Source organism: Phaenicophaeus curvirostris, chromosome 5 (assembly GCF_032191515.1).
Source record: "Phaenicophaeus curvirostris isolate KB17595 chromosome 5, BPBGC_Pcur_1.0, whole genome shotgun sequence".
NCBI lineage: Eukaryota > Metazoa > Chordata > Aves > Cuculiformes > Cuculidae > Phaenicophaeus > Phaenicophaeus curvirostris.
Window position 1 is genome coordinate 44,031,984 of NC_091396.1, and position 19,756 is coordinate 44,051,739.

General features: G+C 51.4%; 1 protein-coding gene across 10 annotated transcripts; it reads right to left on the bottom strand.

The window, feature by feature from the left end:
* Positions 1 to 4: 4 nt before the first annotated feature.
* ABCD4 (ATP binding cassette subfamily D member 4) lies at positions 5 to 15,292 on the bottom strand. Of its 10 annotated transcripts, none has more exons than XM_069858496.1 (19): positions 15,245 to 15,292; positions 14,920 to 15,044; positions 14,707 to 14,834; positions 14,344 to 14,483; positions 11,135 to 11,251; positions 10,775 to 10,900; positions 9,878 to 9,928; positions 7,182 to 7,276; positions 6,350 to 6,471; positions 5,415 to 5,506; positions 5,145 to 5,234; positions 4,678 to 4,886; positions 4,298 to 4,389; positions 4,053 to 4,089; positions 2,825 to 2,874; positions 2,488 to 2,540; positions 2,053 to 2,129; positions 821 to 936; positions 5 to 659 (listed from the first exon to the last, which is right to left on the bottom strand). In XM_069858496.1, the coding sequence occupies exons 1-19, from the start codon at positions 15,259 to 15,261 to the stop codon at positions 564 to 566; spliced, it is 1,833 nt and encodes a 610-aa protein (XP_069714597.1). In that variant the 5' UTR covers positions 15,262 to 15,292; the 3' UTR covers positions 5 to 563. The 10 variants fall into 10 exon arrangements, with proteins under 10 accessions (XP_069714597.1, XP_069714596.1, XP_069714595.1 ...); XM_069858495.1 differs by having other exon boundaries at positions 4,678 to 4,883; positions 15,146 to 15,277; XM_069858494.1 differs by having other exon boundaries at positions 15,146 to 15,277.
* Positions 15,293 to 19,756: the final 4,464 nt, after the last annotated feature.

The window sequence follows — 19,756 nt, forward strand, 5'->3', positions numbered from 1 at the left end:
AACATTGATGGAAAACAGGCCTCAAATTTTAATACAAAAAATATTCCTTTGATCAATAACTCTGTGTCATAAGGATAGGAGAGATGCCCTTCTTTGTGTCATCATTGTCCTCCCCTTACAGTGCATCCCTTGGGTCCTGCTTCGAAGCACAACCCTCAGCAGAGCCACAGGTACAGAAACCTGTTCTGCAGAGCTGTATATCAAAGAGATGGAGGCAACAGCAAGGCACACAGAACACTGCTGCATCCTGCAAAAGAACAGGTTCCTCTGACCATTGCTTGTACAAGCCCCATAAGGCAGCCTGGCAGCTCAGCCCCCTCCCCTGTAGGAGGCAGAGAGGTAGAAGGGGGCTAGGAGAATGTATGGCATACAACTGCCCACTCCTGGCAGAACCCCACACCATGAGTTCAAGCTTGGCCCTGGGTCCATCAGAAGAATCCAGAACCAGTCTTGCACTAGATGAATCCCTTGCTGACAGCTGCTGGCTCAGCAGCTCCATGTCTGCTATTCAGAGTTCTCTCATGCGTGTGCAGGTTCTGCGACTGGCCAGACAAGTGTATTTTTCAGAATTCTTCCCCAGCTGGGAGCTGCTTCGTCTTCTCGCACCGAATGAAATCCCATCTTCCCTCCCCATGAAGTTTCAAAATCCAGCTGTGGAACTGCAATTCAATAACACGATGACTGAGGAATGCCTCTGTAAGAGCATATACTCCCACAGTGAGGCTCTCCAGCCTCAGTCATTCCCTTCTGCTCACCAGAGACTTTCTCTACCTCTTTTGTTTTGCCACCATAGGCAAAGAGTGCTGCCTTTCCATCTCACCTTTTCCAGGCTGGCCCTGTGTCCCACACTGATCAGCGTCATGCCCAGCTGAAGGCACATACGGTATAGTTCATGCTCCACCTCTTCTGTCAGGGCGCTGGTAGCTTCATCTAGCACTGAGAGAAAAGTCATAAGCCCCACAAATCCCCTTCCCTCCTGATTGGTTCTCTCTCCCTGAGCAAAAGACCAACAACTGCCAGTAACATTTCACATACTAACCAAAACTCCCCAAGAAGATCTGCAGAAGGCAAGTGAGGAAAAGCCTAAGGACCTCAAGTTTCCTCTGGCACAGCTGCTGTCAGCCATCCGGGAACACTGTCCTTCCCCACAAGTCCTCAAATTCACCCAAACAGCACCATTCACCTCATTCCTCTCCCTCAACAGCTGCCAGCCACTGCCTCTTCCCCACTGCCGAGAAGGCAAAGATGTGAGCCTTCCGAGGCAGGCCATGCACCAGAGCACTAGGCTGAGCAGCAGCCTCTGCACCCCTCCACCTCAGACCCCACCTGGAGAAGCCATTTGTTTTACATAATCTCCTCAGATTATATCCACAGGTTCCTTCTGCCCAGACAGCATCGAGCTATACTGCAGGCTTCAGGGGAACAGAGATACCTATACATGGTACTTGCCACTGACACCGGCTGTTCACCTACACCAATCCTGGTCCCCATGACAACTTCTCCAACAGCCCGCCCAGCACCTCAGCAGTCACTAGAAATCTAGGTGTGCAAGGGAATGAGCCCTGTTTGCTAATGGCAGTTGCTTCTGTGACTTCTCAGGACCATTTCTCCTACCATTCCTTGTTTTCTTTTGCTGCGTTACAGCTAAATTTCCTACATTGCTTCCACAACACCACAGAAACTCATGAGGTTCAGATATGGTAGCTGGTGCCACGCTCCCTGGCATGCACACTTCTTCACGTGGTAACTGGTGAGCATGCTGAGTGGGGGGCTCCTTCAGGTGCCATCAGACCTGAACCAGTAACATTAACCATTAATTACCTAAAATGATGAAGTCTTATACACAGCCTCTTGACTTACCACCACCCACCCCCAGACAATGAAATGTTTTCACCCTGAATCCTGTATACTACACTGTTAAAATAATGGCCCAGATGAAGCATGTTCCCAGCAAAGGGATTTCATGAGCCGTCTCTGTACCAGCTTCTTTACACCAAAGAAAGGCCCTGCCTTTTTTTTCTCCTCTCTTTTCTTTCGCAGTCACTCACTCACCTGCATATTTTGGCTGGAGGTAGAAGAGCCGTGCAAACGAGAGCCTCTGCATCTCCCCTGGGGACAGGATGTCATACCTGCAGCAGGGCCGAGATTCAAAATCTCCCTCAACAAAGAGAGCTCGTTTGCTGAAGAGCTGATGGTTGCTGATATTGGAGACCCCAGCAAACAACTGTCTCTGTGTGTTCTCTGTGCCCATCTCCACACTGGGACTGGCTTTGCTCCCCTGTGCACAGTCAGATGCCTGCAGAGCAGCATGGCTGGTGATTGTTCGCACCGATACTTGGGGTATGAAGGCTTTGCCTCTAGATACTGCCTACCTCCCAAACAGCTGGACACAGATGTTCATAAGTCCAGCAGCAATGTGCATCTGCTTAGAAATGTCCCCCACCCAGACGGATCACCCCAGTTAATGCAGACAGTGAGTTCCCTTACCAGTTCCAGTCCACCTGCTCATCCAGTCCTCCAGCCCTTGCCAGCAAATCAGTCTGCAGAGAGCACAGCAGACTTGTGAGCACAGCCCCCAACCCTGTCAGCCCATGGCCCTGAGCATAACCATCCCCTTCCTGCTACTGTCTCTTTTCCTGCTTGAGCTGAAGTTACTCCATGTCCCTCCTCCTCTGCCTGTCCCACAGACACTCCTATCCCAGCTGCAGACAACGTTCCCACATGTGTTCAGCACACAGTCGCACTGCACTGCACAAAACCTCATCCCTTTCTTCCCTTGCTGGCAGCACCAGGAACGAAGGAAGCAGCACCGCTGGGGACTTACCAACCCAGCCAGCTCCAGAAATCGCACGATTCTCTCATCATCTGAAGACCCTAGAGGATAAAGCAGTAAAGCATATGCAGGGGCAATGTGTGCTGAGGCTAAAGATGCAAGGAGACGGTAGGGCAGGAAGGAAGGACTGGAGGATCTGAGGTCCCATGTAGCTGACTCGACCACTTAACTATATCAGGCCCTGAGCTTCGGCGCATGGAGCTCCCCAAGACTGACCTTCCTTAAAAATTATAACCATGCCTGCAAGAAGCGTGCCAGGAGGTATCTGGGCTCCTCAGATACACCTGGATTTGGCTCAGTCCATGGTCACAGATGAACACAGTCAGAACACAAGGATCCAGGCTTCAAGCGCCAAGGCCCTGCCCACCAGCTCTTACAGCCGAGTGCCCACTGCAGGTGGTGAAGTCATAGGAGCAGGTAACAGCCAGCAAAAGGACTCTTTGTGGGATAGTAAAAAAACTCAGGGCTAACCAGCTGTGGAGCACAGCTGATCACTTGAGCTGATACAGTCAGCAGTGATGAAAGTTGAGCAGAGGGGCTGTGCACCTGCCATGGACCTTGCCGAGGCTGCTGAAGAGCCATGACAGTAACTGATGGCTGTAGTAACTCTGCAGGGCTGCAACTCCCAAGTGTCTGAAAGCAGCACAAAACACTGCTTCACCCAGAAACTTAAACCTGGACATCTGCAAGCTGCAGCACACCATGTGTGGTCTGGCTGGGGAAGAGGGCAGAGAAGAGAAAGGATTCATGCAGTCTGATCGTAACAGTATGCAAGGCCCTGGGACATCATTAAAAAAAAAAAACAAAACCAAAACCAAACAAACAGTGAAAGATGGAGGTAGATGGAAAATAAGATGACGGCAATCACACCTTGCCCAAAGGCAGAGTGTACTAGATAGACCAGATGCATTCCAACAGCAAGGTGCATCTATATGTATAGCACATAACTAGCACAACATGCAGAAATGGCCAGCTTGTCTTCACTGCACCAACAGAACGTGTTCTTATCAAGAAAATATGTTCCTTCTGAAAAGAAAGAACACAGAACTTACCATAACCTACAGTAAGGTAAATCTTCCAAAGAAAAACAAAGAGCAACACAAGCACAAGAAGTGCTTATCTATCGATAAGCACTTCTGATGGGGCATGGCAGGGAAGAAGCTGCACTGGGAGCTGACAACACAGGATTGGCTAATTGCTCTGATGAATTTCCACATACCTGAAACTGGATAGATCTCCTTCAGGGGATAGATCACCTGTTTAACAAACCAAAAGGGGCCATGTCAGAGGGAGCTGGACACAGTCCATCAGAGACATAACTGTGGTGGAATGAACTGAGGCATGAGGGAAGGAGCAACCACAGGCATCTTCCCTTTTGCAGGTTTTCCTGTGGCACTCAGCTGGGAACCTGACTGCAGCCGGGAGCAGAGCTGGGGCCAGAGGAGAGGGAGTCCCTGGGCCCACCTGCTCACGGAGACTTCCATCGGTGAAGAAGGGCCGCTGCGGCAGAAACACCACTCCTCGGGGGCCAAAGCACGTCAGCATCTTGACACTCCCTGCAGAGAGACACACTCATGTCAAGCCTACAGCACCAGCGAGCAACTCCCCACTGCCTTCTGTGCAGTCCTGCCCCACAAAGTAGCCAACAAATTTGGAAAAGGTAGATTTGCAGTGCAGGGCTAAGCAATGAGAGCCAGAGCAGGGTATGTAATATCTCTGGAGCGGTGGTTCCATCATTCACCATCACAAGATGGCACTGGCCTCACAACCCCACACGGCCACCCTCCAAACTGAGGGCAGCCCTGGCTGAGAAAGAGAAGGCTGCAGCAAACAGCAGTTCTTACCCCGCGTGCTCTCCCAGAGTCCCCCCAGGACCCTCAGGAGAGATGTCTTCCCTGTGCCAGTATTCCCCACAATCATGATGCTGTTTCCCTGCGAGATCTTGAGGCTCAAATCCTTGATGAGCAGCTTGCCAGAGGATGGCACTGAGAGTGTCACTTGCTCCAGAAGGAAAGCTGTGTCCCTTTGCGCTGTGTCCTCCCCAGAATGGCTGCTGTGCCACCACCAAGACAAAGGAGAGATCTCTGGGTAAGCCATCACACCAAGACTAGCAAAGATCAGGCACCTTAGACCTCCTGTGCCTCTGTGACAGCAGTCCTGCCCCACACACCTGAGAATAACAGATCACAGCAAGCACTGCCTGCTCCAACCAACTACACGCAACAGGCTGTGACACGAAGGACCACCTCCATCCCACAACAGCCCCTGGCACACAAGCTGCAAGCCAGCCAGTTACTGAAGGAAGACTCACCCATCCAAATCCCAGCAAGCTTTGGCTTCTAAGTAGCCAGCATTCTTCTTCCTGCCAAGGCTCAGCAGGGTCTCCTGTAGTTCACCAATCCTGGACAAACAAGAAGCTCCATGAATGCCAGGGACCAATCCAGCAGACTCCTGATAACATCCAACCTTGTCCGTGCTTGCTCACAAGTGACTTACTCTTATGTATTTAGCACAGACCTGGGCAAAGAGTCTGGCCCCACGCCTCCCTCTCCTGCAGAGACCTGCCCACAGAGAAACTCACCTGTGTGTATAGCCAGCTACATCAGTCAAGGTGCTGGAGAGATCTATGAGCTGGCTGAAGCAGGCAATGAGGTAGATGGAAACAAAGGCGTTCTGGGGAGAAATCACATGCCAGAGCAAGGGTCAGTGCTGAGATGGGGCACTGCCCCTTCCTCCATGGCTGTGAGGAGGTAGCCAAGGAGTCCAGACAGCAGGATGAATTAAGGGTGGAGAAGTCATCCAGGGCAGAGGGAATGAAGGAGAAGACGACCATATTTAGCTGGAGCCGGACTTTCCTGCTCAGTACAGCAGTTCCGGCCAGCGGTACACACCTTCTGCCACCCAGGGACAGTGTGGGCAGAGTGTCTGCTTGCCAGCCCAGGGCCCAGCACACTTGCCCCATTGAAGTCACGCAGATCCATGCCACCATACACGGCTCAGAGCAGAGTGTCTCAGCCTGCAGTCCTTGCTTAGCTATTTTTATCTCTGTATTCCCTACCACAAGCCAGTTTTGAGTATCTGGGGATGAGACAGGCCAGGAAGGCTCTTCTCCAGAAATCTGGCAGGCAAACACAAGCCGGCTCAGCCCCATGGGTGGCCAGGCTCACTGTGGACAGCAGCCCAGAGCATAACCCAGATCTCCAGCACCGCACGGACCCAATGCCCACCCACACAACTGAAAGCCAGGGGCTTTCTGACCTCCCAGTTTTTTTTAGACACAGAGGTCTGAACTTGGAAACACTTACATAGATCTGTCCTTGACGACTCTCAACCTCAGGTTAATCATACACCAGGAGGCTTCAAGCTCCCATTTCCATGCCACCATGGGCAGGGACATTCTAACCTGAAGGTTAATCCAGGTTATCCAGTCCCAGTACTACCGATCCCACATAAAACCTCCATCCTCAGTGCCTGCTTGCCCTCCACTATGGAGTATGGAAGATCACCTTAGCTCACCTTGCTGACCAGGGCGCTGAGCTCTGTTGGACTCAGGTCACCGTAGACCCCAGAAAAGATAGGAATGGCAATGACCACGTAGCTCAGGATGCTGCCCAGATAGTCGAAGGTGTTGATCCCAACTGGGCAGAAGTACATTGAGAGAAGACAATGAGTTGAGGTGGGAACCTCTGTCCCAACCAGGACCAAATGCAGCTCATTAGCGCCGTCAGAAGACCACCCATGGTCTTGCCTCAGCCCTTCACAATGCATGAGGGCAGAAGAACCCATATCACAGGACAGCACAAGCAGCAGGGTGAAAATCCATTTGCTAAGCAAAATGCCCTTTGGGGTAGGTGCCTAAGCAGAGAAATATTATCCAGACACACAGCTCAGGAACAACCATGTGCCAAAAGCCACTCTGCCTGCTTGTTTCTACTCTTCAAGGGCCTGGCTGCCTCACAAGAAACAGGAGGGAGGACAAAAAGGAAGCTCTGGGCTTTGATGGTTGGAAATGAAGGCTGTCTTGGACCATAGAAGAGGCAGAAAGCCCTTCCTTCTTATCCTGGCCATTAAATACCTGCCCCATGAAAAGCAGAGATTCCTGCAGATTTCCTTTTTGGGGCTTGCGCTCTCTGACTTAGTAGGGTCCTCCACAACTTTGATCTCTATGTGGCTTTTTCGCAGCATGATTCCCATTTAGGACTGCAGGAGGCACCTCTGTTTACCTCGGGGCTTTCATGAGGCAGGAGAGGAAAACTCAGCACTGCTCTAGCAGTAAGGGTCCCAAGCCAGTGGCTCACCACAGTGAAGCTCCCACATGCCTCAGTTCACCCCCAAACTTCCCACTCACTGTACAGCCACAGCTCCTTCCCTATCAGCTCCCTCTGGGTCTGCAGCAGGTTCTGCAGCCTCCGATTTGTGCGCGTGTGCTCCACTTGACCAGCCCTGTAAAATAAGATTGCAACATGCTACAGACATCCCAGGAGCACCGCAATGAGGTCAAGGCATGGGCTTTAGGACTGAGGCTTGGAAACAGTTTGGCATCTTAGCCTCCAAGCAATAAGTTCTTTGTTGAACAGGAACTGAACAGCCAAGAGTGCCTTTCTGAAGGCCTTCAGCAAAAGATTGGCTGCAAATCTCCCCCAGACCCTGTGGATGCTGCTGTTGCATACAGAGGAAGGTGAGGCAAGGCCAGACACCATCAGCAAGGCGCAGAGCAACGCACACCCAAGGTCACGTACGCTTTCCAAGCAAAGCCTGATTGGAAGAGGCACAGCATCACTACAGAGCTGGAGCCACAAAAGAGAGGACAGAGGCAAGTCCAGAAGGTGACAGCAAGCCAACACTGCCCAGCCAGCAGCCCTACTCAACCTCTCACTCCCTACCCAGAGGACTGGGACACAAACAAGCCCAGAGCAGTGCAGTCCCCAGTGCAAGTGACCCCAGTCCCACAGCTCCCCCTTTCCCAGTGGTATCTCTGCAGGCATCAGACGGCTGCCCACCTCCCGAGCTAGCAGTGAGGCTCCCACGGTGAGGCTCTACCAGCAGCAAGAAGGCACATCTTGGCTCTAAACCACCGTCTTCAGCAAGCGTGGCAACTCCTTCTGCTCTTTCACAAGGGCTGGGCTGCCCTCAGGTGGCAAAACGCAGAGAGCGCTCCACGGCTCACTCCAGACTCCCACCTACCGCGGCAGCTACTGTCCCTGCCACCCAACAACCGCAACCACTCCTTAACAGCACACACCCACACTTCCACCACAGCCCACGCAACGGGGGGTCACTAAGGCTCGAGCAGAGAGGGCAAGGAGCTGCACAAAAAATTACAAATTAAGATTTTTGCAGAATTCAGTTCTAAAGATTTTGATTCTGGATAGAATTGATTTGGCATTACTGCCCTACGAACCAACTCGGGTAACTAGTGAGCTGCTATCTCTGCTGCTGAACATTCAGAAAGGAAAAAACCTTGGACCTAAGGAGGCAAATGTGAGGAAGGCGCTAGGAACCAGAGCTGTTATTTCCCTTGCAGATGCGGAGAGATTGCTGTATTGGTTTCAGTTTTTCCTCCTATTCAGCTCACTTTTAAAGTCAGTTTACCAAAGGCTTGGAAGCCAAAGAAGTAGAAGAGGGATTGACAATGCTCAGGTCTTGCTTCTTCCTTTGCCAAAAACAATGGTTAGGCAGGTGCAAGAGGACAAGATCTAACAGCTTCTGCAAACTAGAGAAATCCAGCAATCAAAATAAGCCATTCACCATGTGCTCCTCCTCTTGCAAGATTCTAGGAATGCAACTCTTTAGAAAATTCCTTTCTTCTTAACTAAATTCATACCATGAAGATGCCTGGTTTTGTGCAATTCAATTAAATTCTAGTTTTCCACCCAGTGAAGCTTTTCTACAAATGAGCTGTACTGAAGCAGGACACTGTTTTCTAGTATAATAATTTGCTTTCCATTTTCAACTTAGTAAAAGAATAAAAAGCTTCAAAATTGTGAGGAAAAGTACTGCCACTTAAATAAAAGCATATCATTAGAGTATCTTCTCCATTAAGAAATACTATCATCAATCAGTAAGAATCAAGGAGCCCACAAAGAAACAACTCAAACTTGCCCATGCAAACCAAGACTGACTTCAGTTATTTAAATCAGAGTTTCATGTCTGTCAATACAAATCTTTGATTCAAAATCACCGATTTCATAAACCACTTTGAGGACAGCACCACAACACTCGAAATGCTCAATCATTACGTCACGAAGGAGCCAAATACAGATCACAGGCAGGGAAGACCAGGACAGCTACTGTTCGCTTACATTTCTGGAAGAAGTGTGAATTCACAACGCATAGGGCAAAGGCAGATACGCAACAAGAGAGGAGCACTGATCGCACCAACCAGGCACCTCAGCACAAGCTACAGTAAAATCAAGGCCCTTTTCTTGGGTTCTAGCCATTTCTGTGGAACACTAACAACTCCATGCAGCACCTCAACAGACTTCAGGGCATCACTAAGCTGGGAGGTGCTGCTGGGCCCTTGCATACTCATCTCTGGGGAAATGGCACTGAGCAAATTCAGAGAGTAGCAGTACAGTGTTGGGAGGATCAGGGCAGAGACTGACCTAGATGAGCAAGCAGAGTTAAGGAGGCCAGGCAACAGAAGACATGCAGGTCAGCAGCAGCACAATGGAGCCAGAAGCAACCTGCAACAAATCCCCAGGGGAACATCCTGACAAGATGCAGTGAGACCTCAATCAATCTTCCAGGTAAAGACATGGCAAAACATCCGCAGTGGTCTCTAAAACAGCACCAAATCTGTACCAGGCCTCCAGGGATGTCAGAAGGGAGACAGAAAAAAATAGCTGTACTTCTGCCGATGATGCATGAAGTGCAAAGGAGAACAGGATGTCAGAGCTGTAAGATGCTGCAGTGGGATGATGGGGGACTGCAGCTCTGGCTGCAGCAACAGCACTTGGACAACTCTGTGATGTTTGAATACAATAGGAATGCCCCAAGCTGGGAGGATCCTTAAGAGGATGTGAAGAAATGAATACTACTAACCTGTAAAAAGCAGCTGGCTCTGCATTGACACGAATCTGCATGTGCTTGAACCTGGACAACCCCCCAAAAAAAACTTATCATTAGGACTGTGCACAAATGCCCAAATTATGTAGCCAACATACTTGCTAGAGGAAAATCACCTTGCAACTGTCAAAGCACTGATCTGATGCATCTCTTGACAGAAACACTCAACAGGTTTAAAAAGGGACCAGAGACCATGGCCTAACACAAGGTGACATCATTCTGGGCCAGCTAAATGGTGCATTTATATGATATCTCGCCCTCTGTGCACATCATCTCAGTATTTCAGCCTCCTGTTTGCTAGCCCAGCATCTCCACTACACAGAATCACCACAACCAACTGTCCTGGTCTGGGCTCCCTGAGCCACATCAGCTGTCCCTGGCTGCCCTGAGGCCCAGGAAAATCCACAAAGCCTCTGCCACACACCCAGTCAATCCTGCACGGGAAGGGGAGGACACAAGTTACAGAGCACATGAGAAGACTGTGCTATTTTGGGCACTTCATGAAGGTGGTGGTGAAGCAGAAACCTGATTTCTGTCAGTAGATGCAGTTCACTGAATGTGCATCTGCAGCCAAAGAAGCTCCATGTGGAGTTTTCATCAATCCATCCAATGCCCTAGCTGAGACACCAGCAACAGTAATGACCAGGCAAGTAGCCTGGAGACTTGACCAAGGGCACAGCTTGCCATGACGCAGGGCAGTGAAAGGGCTGGTGGTAGCTCTTCGAGACAGCATTGCACACGTAGGGTTCTCTGAGAGCAGGTAAAGTCACAGACAAGAGAAGAGCTGTGCACATAGCACTGAACAGAGACAAAAACGCAATGTTTGCAGGAGCTGCCAAGAGGCAGTGTAAAACCTGTTCTGCTGGGTCTCACCTGAAATCCCCCTCCAGTTTTTCTTGCTGCACAAGTTTAGACACAATTGGGCTCATCAATACCTTGTTGACGATCGTTCCAATAACAAAATACCCAAAGATGCTCACTGGGCCTAGCCAGCCTGTGCTACAGAGAAGGAAAAAGAGAGGTCAGCTAATACTCCAAGTAAAACGACACCCCAGTACCATTGGGTGAGCAATTATAGCCTTCAACTGTCACCTCTCTTGGCTTTCACAGAGATTCAGGGGCTAGCACTGCACGCTCCAGCAACCCCAAGGCATAATTCTCCTTGGAGTGCAGAGACCACTCCCCAAGAGTCTAGGAAAGAGGCATGAAAGCAGGGTCAAGATGGGTCCTTACCTGTGGAAGCACTGGTATGTGTAGTAGGCCAACGTGAAGGGTGAGATGATGACCTTGCTGGCCATGGAGCTGAGCTGCTTGCAGAACCTCTCCACATCCTGGCTGATACGCTGGTCCCTGCTCAACACAAAGAGCCACTGACACTGTTAAAGCCCAGAAGCAAGAATCAGTACTAGCTCTCCAACAGGGCATAAACCAGGCTGTTTCATTGCCTGAACTTAGGACAGGGTGCAGTTAACAACCCTGCCTGGGAAGGACCCGCAGCTGTGACTCCTGTTCCCCCACAGGAGACAAACTCCATGGTCCATACTCACAGGTACTTGCTAGCACCCAGGAAAAACAGCTCCTGCTGTTACTTTAACCCTCTTCCTTGTGTTAATCCCTTGTTCCACTTTCAATGACATTGCCCAACCCTGTGCTAAAGGATTCTTCATCTTTCTCCTTTACTCCTCTCCTGGATCCACTCCTGTACTACCAAAAAGTACCGACTCTCCTCCAAGCCTTCAGTACTGGTGCTGCATCACAGGCACCAGAGCTAGCAGGACTGGCTAGGGCACAGACTAGACCTTCATCAGCTGTTGGATATTCACAAACACTTCCATCAAAGCCACCCTTCCACAGTAGCTGGTTCCTTTGCTCTGCACAGAGTACCCTCTGGTCCCTTTGCTGCAAGGAAGAAAGTAATTTCTCCTCCCCATCCCACAAGAGCAGGCAGCAGCGCACCAAGACTCCTCATCCCACCTGCAGCAGGCACACAGGTGACAGTCCCTCAAGTCCCATCTGTCCCACTGCTGAACAGGAGTTGCACTTGGGGTAACTTGAAAGGATTTCAGCATACTTATTCCCTCAGCACCTCATCTGTCGAGAGCACATGCATGAGAGCTTCAGCCCGATGTGCTAAGCACAGATGGAAAAGTCATGACTGAATGTCAGATTCCAGAATGAAGAACAAGGTTGGATTCCTCTTACCCATCAGTGCAGATATAACCACAATGACATTCATCTCTCAACTCTTTTGAAGTCCTGGAACAGCAACAGATTTAATTTTGGGGCAGCCCTCACCCTGACTGTCCCTACAGTCATCGTTTTTCCTTTTCCTCAAACTGCAGTTGTTGCCATAAAGTTGTAATTTAACTTGTGCTATAGACTCGTGGCAGGATATTGCTTTCTGTGAGCTATTAAGCAACATGTAACAATAATACATTAAGATCAATTCAAATGCCCTGCTAGGGGCTGCAATGTTCGTATGCCACTCAGCCCACTCTTCATTCCTCCTAGACAGATGACATCATGCATCTAAACTCAGTTTGGTTTGCATTGCATAATGGGAGGTCGCTTTGTCCCTACAGTTCATTCTCCAAGTAGCCAGTGAGGGGAAAAAAAACCTCATCAAGGAGCAGCAAGATAAAGAAAAATTTTGTAATGGCACAAAAAAAACAACCCAAACCACTCAACAAGATTTGACATTTGAGCAGAAGCAAGGTGGTAATGACAAACACTCCACAGCAATCCCACACATTTGATTTGCTAAGGTCAGAAGAGCTGAACCTCACTGTGGAGCAGACTGACCCAGCTATCTCATGCATTTCACTGCACAATGTGAACACACTCCCTGGTTAAAAATAAACCTGACTAGGACAGTCATGCAATGATGGACCTCTGTCTTCCCCTTCCCCTGGCAAAGGGAAGGACAGTCATGCAGGAGTTTCTGGCCATGGCCAGTGTGCTATACTGCCTGGGAAGCACTGCGTGCCTTGGTGAATGAAATGGCTTTTTAACCTCTCCTTGCAACTCCATACAACTGCAAAACGCTATCAGAAATGAACATTTAATGAGGGCAGGAGTAGCCCTGACAGTGGCTGGAAAGTGCATCAGCATCATGAAGCTGTGATTTCAAGCCTGGCAGTAGGGCTGTTCGACCCCAGCTAAGCTCTCTGTGCACAGCTTGTTGCTCCTGCCTGGGCTGTGTCTGAGCACTGGGTCAGCAGAAGCAACCAGGGAACAGGGCCTGGCTGAAAACCAATAGCAGGTAAAAAACCACCTGAGATGCCCAGCATGATTTCACTGTGCAGCCACACAGATCACCACACTGGACAATGAAGGGGCAAGGACAGGCAGCCAGGAGCACTGGGCAGCTGAAGCACAAAGGCTGCTTCAGGTCCTTGAGGTCACCACTATAGTCAACAATTAGCAGTACCTGCCAATCAGCTATTTCTCACAGGGACACTGGGCTTGGTCTCCTGTGGTGCCACCAACGTGGGAGAAGGCACGAATGCAGTGACTAAATCCAGGGTGACCTCTCTCGGGGAGCAGAGCTTGGGGTCTCAAAACAACTGTCTACAGCCACACCATTTGGAAAACGTTATCCCCTAGTTTCTCATTTTTCAGCAAGTGTTTAATAATATCTTTTCTAAACTCTGATGGAAAAAGAAAGCCTCTGCCTCTCACAGGATGTCTAATGCAGGATCTTTAACTCTTCAAAGTGTGTTACTATAACAGCAGCGTTGTGTATGCAAGAACAGGCCGGGTAGATCAACAGTTTGGCTGTAAGCAAAACAGCGTATGAAGCAAACTGGAAGCGGATTTCAGGTTGGTCTGGGATAAGCAAGGAGGGACTGAATGCTTCTCCTCCTGTCATATTTCAAGTCACCCCTTCTATTTCCTTCCTAGGAACAGGAAACGGAAAACGCAGCCCTCATACAGTACAAAACAAAGTCCTTTGTGAACATGGCTCCCATGGGTGAGCAAAACCACTAAAAAATCCAACTAAACTGTGTACAGCTGGAGACTCTGCTGGCTGAAGTTCAAACAGAAAAACAGGGATCGTCCTAACATGCTACCTGCGTGAAGGCAACTAAAGACAGTGCTCTCTGACCCCAGCCAGGCATTTTACAACATCAGATTGAGTGTCATAGGCTGAGTTTGCAGACAGCATGTTTCATAAAAGCACTGGATCCCTGTTCTGTGGGGCCTTTACTTTCCTCACAGCAGAAACACTCCACTCCTCAAACTGTCACAACCACTAGTCACGGGAGCTCCCAGCAACAGGTACCACCTTCCACCCAGGGCAAATGAGGGTATTTATGCCCAGGTGGCAAAAGCTTCTACGGCTCAAGACTCTACCCAGAGACACAGAGAAGTCAGGAAAAGGCGTGGAGCAGCCCAGAAAAAGCCAAGCAAGAAGCTGAGAAAAGCCACAGGCAGCCTACGGGTTATCGATGTCCTCACGCAGCACGTGCAGGTTGTAGTAGACCTGGCCCTGGAAGTAGCATTTGTGGAGGTATTCGGTGAGGCATTTTCTCCATCTCACGTACATCATACTGCAGATAAACTGATCGAAGCTTTTTAGCTGGAATGAGGGCAAGGAAACAGACAGGAAGAGATGAGTGAGAATAACAAGCATTTCCCCAAATGAAATAAAAACTAACAGTTGGTGCCAGTGAACCGTCCCACACTCAGCTACCTAACGGGGCAAGGGCAGACCTAGATCCTTCCTCCCCGGGATCACGCCAGGAGCCACGGGCAGCCTTCCCCTCCCGTCCCGAGACCGGGGAGCCTCTGGCCCGTCTTACCGTGGAGTTCACTACGATCAGAGTCACGGCAACGGCAGTCACCGCTTTGAAGCCAGAGACGTCCTTGTTCCCTAGGACCTCGTAGTACCGGCTGGGGATGAGACCGACCTGGTAAATGACGAGCTGCTCTGGAAGAAAGAGGCAAGCGCGGGCCGAGAATGAAGGACAGCGGCGGCACGACGAGGGGGGCGAGCGCGGGGGACCGGGACTCACCTAGCAAGGTGACGCCGAGCAGCGTCAGGAACATCAGGGCGCTCGGGGAGGGCCAGCGGGGGAAGAGCACGGCCTGCAGCCGCAGGAAGCGCCGCAGGAACAGCCCGTCCAGCCGCGGGGCGGCCCTGCAAACGGAGGAGAGGCGCGGGGGGCGGCCGGTGAGCCCGGGGCGAGGGAGGGAGGGCGCCCCTCCGCCCGCCGGGACCCCGGCCCGGCTCCTCCTCACCGGCGGCCGGCGCCCCTCGCCCCGACGCTGCCTCCCGCCATCGGCGCGCGCCCGGCCCGGCCCCGCCCCCGCGGGCGCTACGGCAGCAACGGGAACCACCTCTCCTCGGCCGGCATCCGCCCCGGCCCGCCGCCGCGCCGCTTCCGGGTGACGTCACCGCAGAGGCCACGCCCCCGCCCCGCCCTGCGGACCCTCGGAGCACAGCGCCCCCCGGCGGGCAGCGAGGGAGCCGAGCGGGGGGAACGCGGGTCCGGCGCCCTCGGGTTGGTTGGGGGCGGGCGGTGAAGTTTCGGGTGGCTTCAAAGGACGCGGGGAATCACAGAATCACTGAATCACTAGGTTGGAAAGGACCCACTGGATCATCGAGTCCAACCATTCCTATCAATCACTAAACCATGCCCCTCAGCAACTCATCCACCCGTCTTTCAAACACCTCCAGGGATGGTGACTCAACCACCTCCCTGGGCAGCCCTATGACCCAGTGCCCTATGACCCCTTCCATGAAAAATTTTTTCCTGATGTCAAGCCTGAACCTCCCCTGGCAGAAATTGAGGCCATTCCCCCTTGTCCAGGCCAGCTCCCTCCTCTCCACAACCTCCTTTCAGGTGGTTGTAGAGAGCAATGAGGTCTCCCCTCAGCCTCCTTTTCTCCAGGCTAAACAACCACAGCTCTCTCAGCCGCTCCTCATAAGGCCTGTTCTCCAGCCCCCTCACGAGCTTTGTTGCTCTTCTCTGGACACACTCCAGAGCCTCAACATCCTTCTTGTGGTGAGGGGCCCAGAACTGAACAGAGGATTCGAAGTGTGGTCTCACCAATGCAGTAAATGTCTCACCAGTGAATGTCTCATGTGGGGACCCGAGGATAAGGTGGTGATCCCCAGTGTGACAGGGAGTGGCACTGCATGCCCCCCTGCTTGCATCCTGCACCAAAGGGAGTGGGACAGAATGAAAACAGGGTAGAGAGGGACTTCTAGAAAGCAGCAGTGGGTTGAGTCTGTGAACCAACCCTCTCTGGCTTCACAGTGATCTCACGTGTAGTACAGATACTATGTAGTACAGAAACCCGACTACTTGGTTTTTTTCCAGATTTGGATAGTCACCTGAACTCTGGGTTATGAAATGTTGCAGCACAAGTAAATTTCTGGACAAGCCTGATGACAGATGGACGATTCCATGAGCTGGAGTCCCGTCCTTCTTCAAGCACCTCTCATGCTTACCATCCCGTTTCTTCTGCTTCTTCTGCAAGATCTTTGGGCTTCTACACATATCGCATAGGCCTCTCTTCCCATACACTAAGTAACTTCATTGTCCTGGAAGTTGCCCACATCCCTGCTCTCTTTCTTCTCTCTCAGCCTTGTTTCCCTCAACTTTACTCTGCTCACAGGTCCAGATGCTTCAAAACACAAAATCAGAGTACACATGCTCAGGGATGAAAGAACACTCACCAGTCTTTCCTCAGCGGTGTTCCTTTCTCCTTGCCCTCATCTTCCTTCTCTCAGCTCTTTCACTGCTGGAATTCACAATGCTATCAGTCATACCTAAAGGTTAAGCTCCAGAGGGCAGAGATCAGCCCTCTGAAAATCCGATCTCAGTGGTGACTAATTTTTATGTTAAAAGGACCGTTTTTTCCTCAGTTGTTGCATCAGACCTGGGTGACAATTACACCTAGGCAGTCACATCCTTTCACGATGCAATATTGCAGCTGGGGCAATTGTATGTGTCACTATGTCAGTGGTCACTGGGACTGAACCGACTCCCTTGCTCCTTTGCTCACCTTATGGAGCGGGATATTCCTCCCCTTTCTCCCCTGCTGATGAAATGGCTTCCCAGCACCAAGAGAGCCAAGGAATCTGACACAGAAACGAGATGGCCACAACCATCTATCCGAAACCCTTCCTCCTACATCCTCCTCCCAGTCCTTTGTCCTGTCCCTGACACCCCAAGACCACTACCTGAGAAAGCACATGCTGTGAGCTCCCTTTAGGGAATCCGGGATTTTTTCCTGTGACTCCTCCTACTGCAGACAAGATCAAGAACAACAGAGAAGTGCCTTCTTGATGCCTCTCCATCCCCCCACCGAGGCTATGCCCTAGACACTCAGGGCTGCTCTCAGCACCGAAACATTTACATCTTTTACAGCACTCTGGCTCTACTTCTCACGTTTCTCCCCCGGCAAACACCATGGCCATTTCAGAGTGTGCCCTGGGGGCAGGGCTCGAGAAAGGACTGGGGAATCACAACTTAAGCAGGGTTGCATGGCTCTGTTTACACTGCAGGGCCATATCTCAGCTCCCTGACTAGCTACAGACCCCATAGAAACCCCCTCCGCACTGCTAACCCATCACTAAACAGTTTGCCGTGAACCCAGGGAAGGGAAGGGAAAGCCTGGCATGGCTTGCTAAGTCCCGGCTCCTTGTGGCACTGCAAGGTAATTCCTTGTGGTGTTTAACCCCAGCCCCATCTGCTCCTGCTTGCTAGGTGTGAAACATCCCATCCCCCGTCCTCTCCTGCCTGCTGTCTGATGCATTTTCCCCCTGCTGAGCAAGAAGACCCCAACCAGATCCTCCTTCACAGCCCCCCATCCCCTCCCTCGCCGCGGTCCTCACTGCCCCCCTGTGCTGCCACTCTCCTCCTGTCCCTCTCTGTCTCCTGGCCTGTAGCTGGGATGTAGGGACCAGCCTGACAAACCCATCTTCCAGTGCCTTTGGGGGGTGAGTGGTGCTGGGTGCTCCCTGAAACAAACAGCAGCTGCCGTGACAGCAGAAAGAAACACAAAACTGCAGCTGAGACTCTGCAGCTTGCTTTTCCTCGGGTCTCCCATCCCTCGAGTTTCCCGTCCCAGGTCTTTGTGTGTTGTTGCGTAATGAAGCACTGCCAGAAGAATATCCCGGGCTTTCCAAAACTGAATCTGCCGTTTCCTGCCCATGTTCTCAGTCTCCAGTTTCCAGCCTTTTCGTATGTGCCTGTTCTCACTGGAGCTTGCAGCTTCTTCAGTTTGGGATCACCTGCAAGCTTTAGCCCTCTCTGTGATCTTTAGTAAGGAAGGGGTAATGGAGATTCCCATCCTGAGTTTCAGCTCTAACTATATTTGAGTATGAATGAAAACAACTCATTTTCAGTTAGACCAGCAGCCTGAATTGACTGACAAGAGACCCCTACACTCTTGTGCTACCCCAAAGTAGAGGGTAGGAATGGGAGCAAACAGCAGAGGCTACGCTCAGCGTGGCTTAAACCTCCATGGAGCCCCACCACTGGCTCCTGCTGTGATATCTTACTGATTTTGCCTTTTCCTCCCCCATGCTCTGTGCCTTAATTAGCCTTTCCCCCTCCTGTGGGCCAAACTGCTCCGCTTTCTTTTCAATCCTCCTTCATGCTTTGCCTCTAACAGTGTCTTTCTACTGTACACTTCAAAGGCTTTGCTGGCTGCATCTCCCCGTGCTGGCAGCAGCTGGTGACACCCCAAAGCAGGCCAGGTCTGCCATGAACTCACAGTCATTGAAATGGTTTCAGGCCCTTTGGATTTGGGCAAGAAGCAGCCCTGGGGGAGGAGGGGTGGAAGGATGGATTTTCACCGTTTCACCTCTGGGAAGAGTTATTAGTAACACAGGAAAAGCGAGGGGGAAAACAGTCCTCTCCTCCACCCACCCTCCCCAGTGGAGAGCCTGCTGAGGGCAGAGTGCTTTTATGTGCAAGTAGGAGGGAAGGAGAGTGTTAGGGCTTCAGAGGGAAATGCTTTGATCTTGACTTTGAATCTCCTGTAGTTCCCAGCTCTCCTCCACCCCTCCCACCTATGGCCAGGACCCCAGGATGTGGCATATCACTGGAACCCCGGGCACATCACTGGAACCCCGGGCACATCACTGGAACCAAGTTCAAACCTTCCCTCCCATCTCATGGAGCATGAAGGAGGAGGGAGCTTAGCTGGACAGAAGCCAGAAGGGAAAACAGCCCTGACACGAGGAGAATGGGAATCCAGAGATGGGATCTACTCTCAAGGCTCCATGCCCCGGCGCAGGAGACAGGCAGATCTGGCTCTCCTGTGCACTCCTGGTGCATTAGACTGGTCAGTCCTGAACATCACCCAGAAGATGAACTAGGAGGCAGCCACCATGAGGAGAGAGACAGAGTGCTTTGGGTGACTCTCAGGGGATGGCACTGATGTACCCTGGTCCGACAAGAAGGGTTCTTAAGTCAGAGGGAGGAAAACAGCAGTTGGGGCCCCAAATGTTCCTTACAGAACAGGAAGAAAGGTGGCACTGAGGGCTGCTGGAGAACAGGGAACAACCTTGAGCTTTGAGTCACTGCAGAGAAAGAGGGCAACAGGGTGCGATGGAGCCTTAGAGGCCTCTGGTCTCACATCTGAGATGGGACCTAGAGCCCAGGCCAGCTCCCTGTTTCCCCTTGGGTACAGGAAACTCCTGTCTGGACCTTGCTGGCAAGCTGTCTTAAAGTTCAGGCTATGTCCTTCTGCCTCTGTGCCATCCCTCTGACCTTGGTCATGCAGCTGAAGTCACCCCTCCTAACTGCTCTTGCTTGCTGAGGCAGATTCGCTCTGCTGTCCCTGCCTGCCAGTTCTTACTTCAGCACCACTAAACAGATTTTGCTCCTTGCA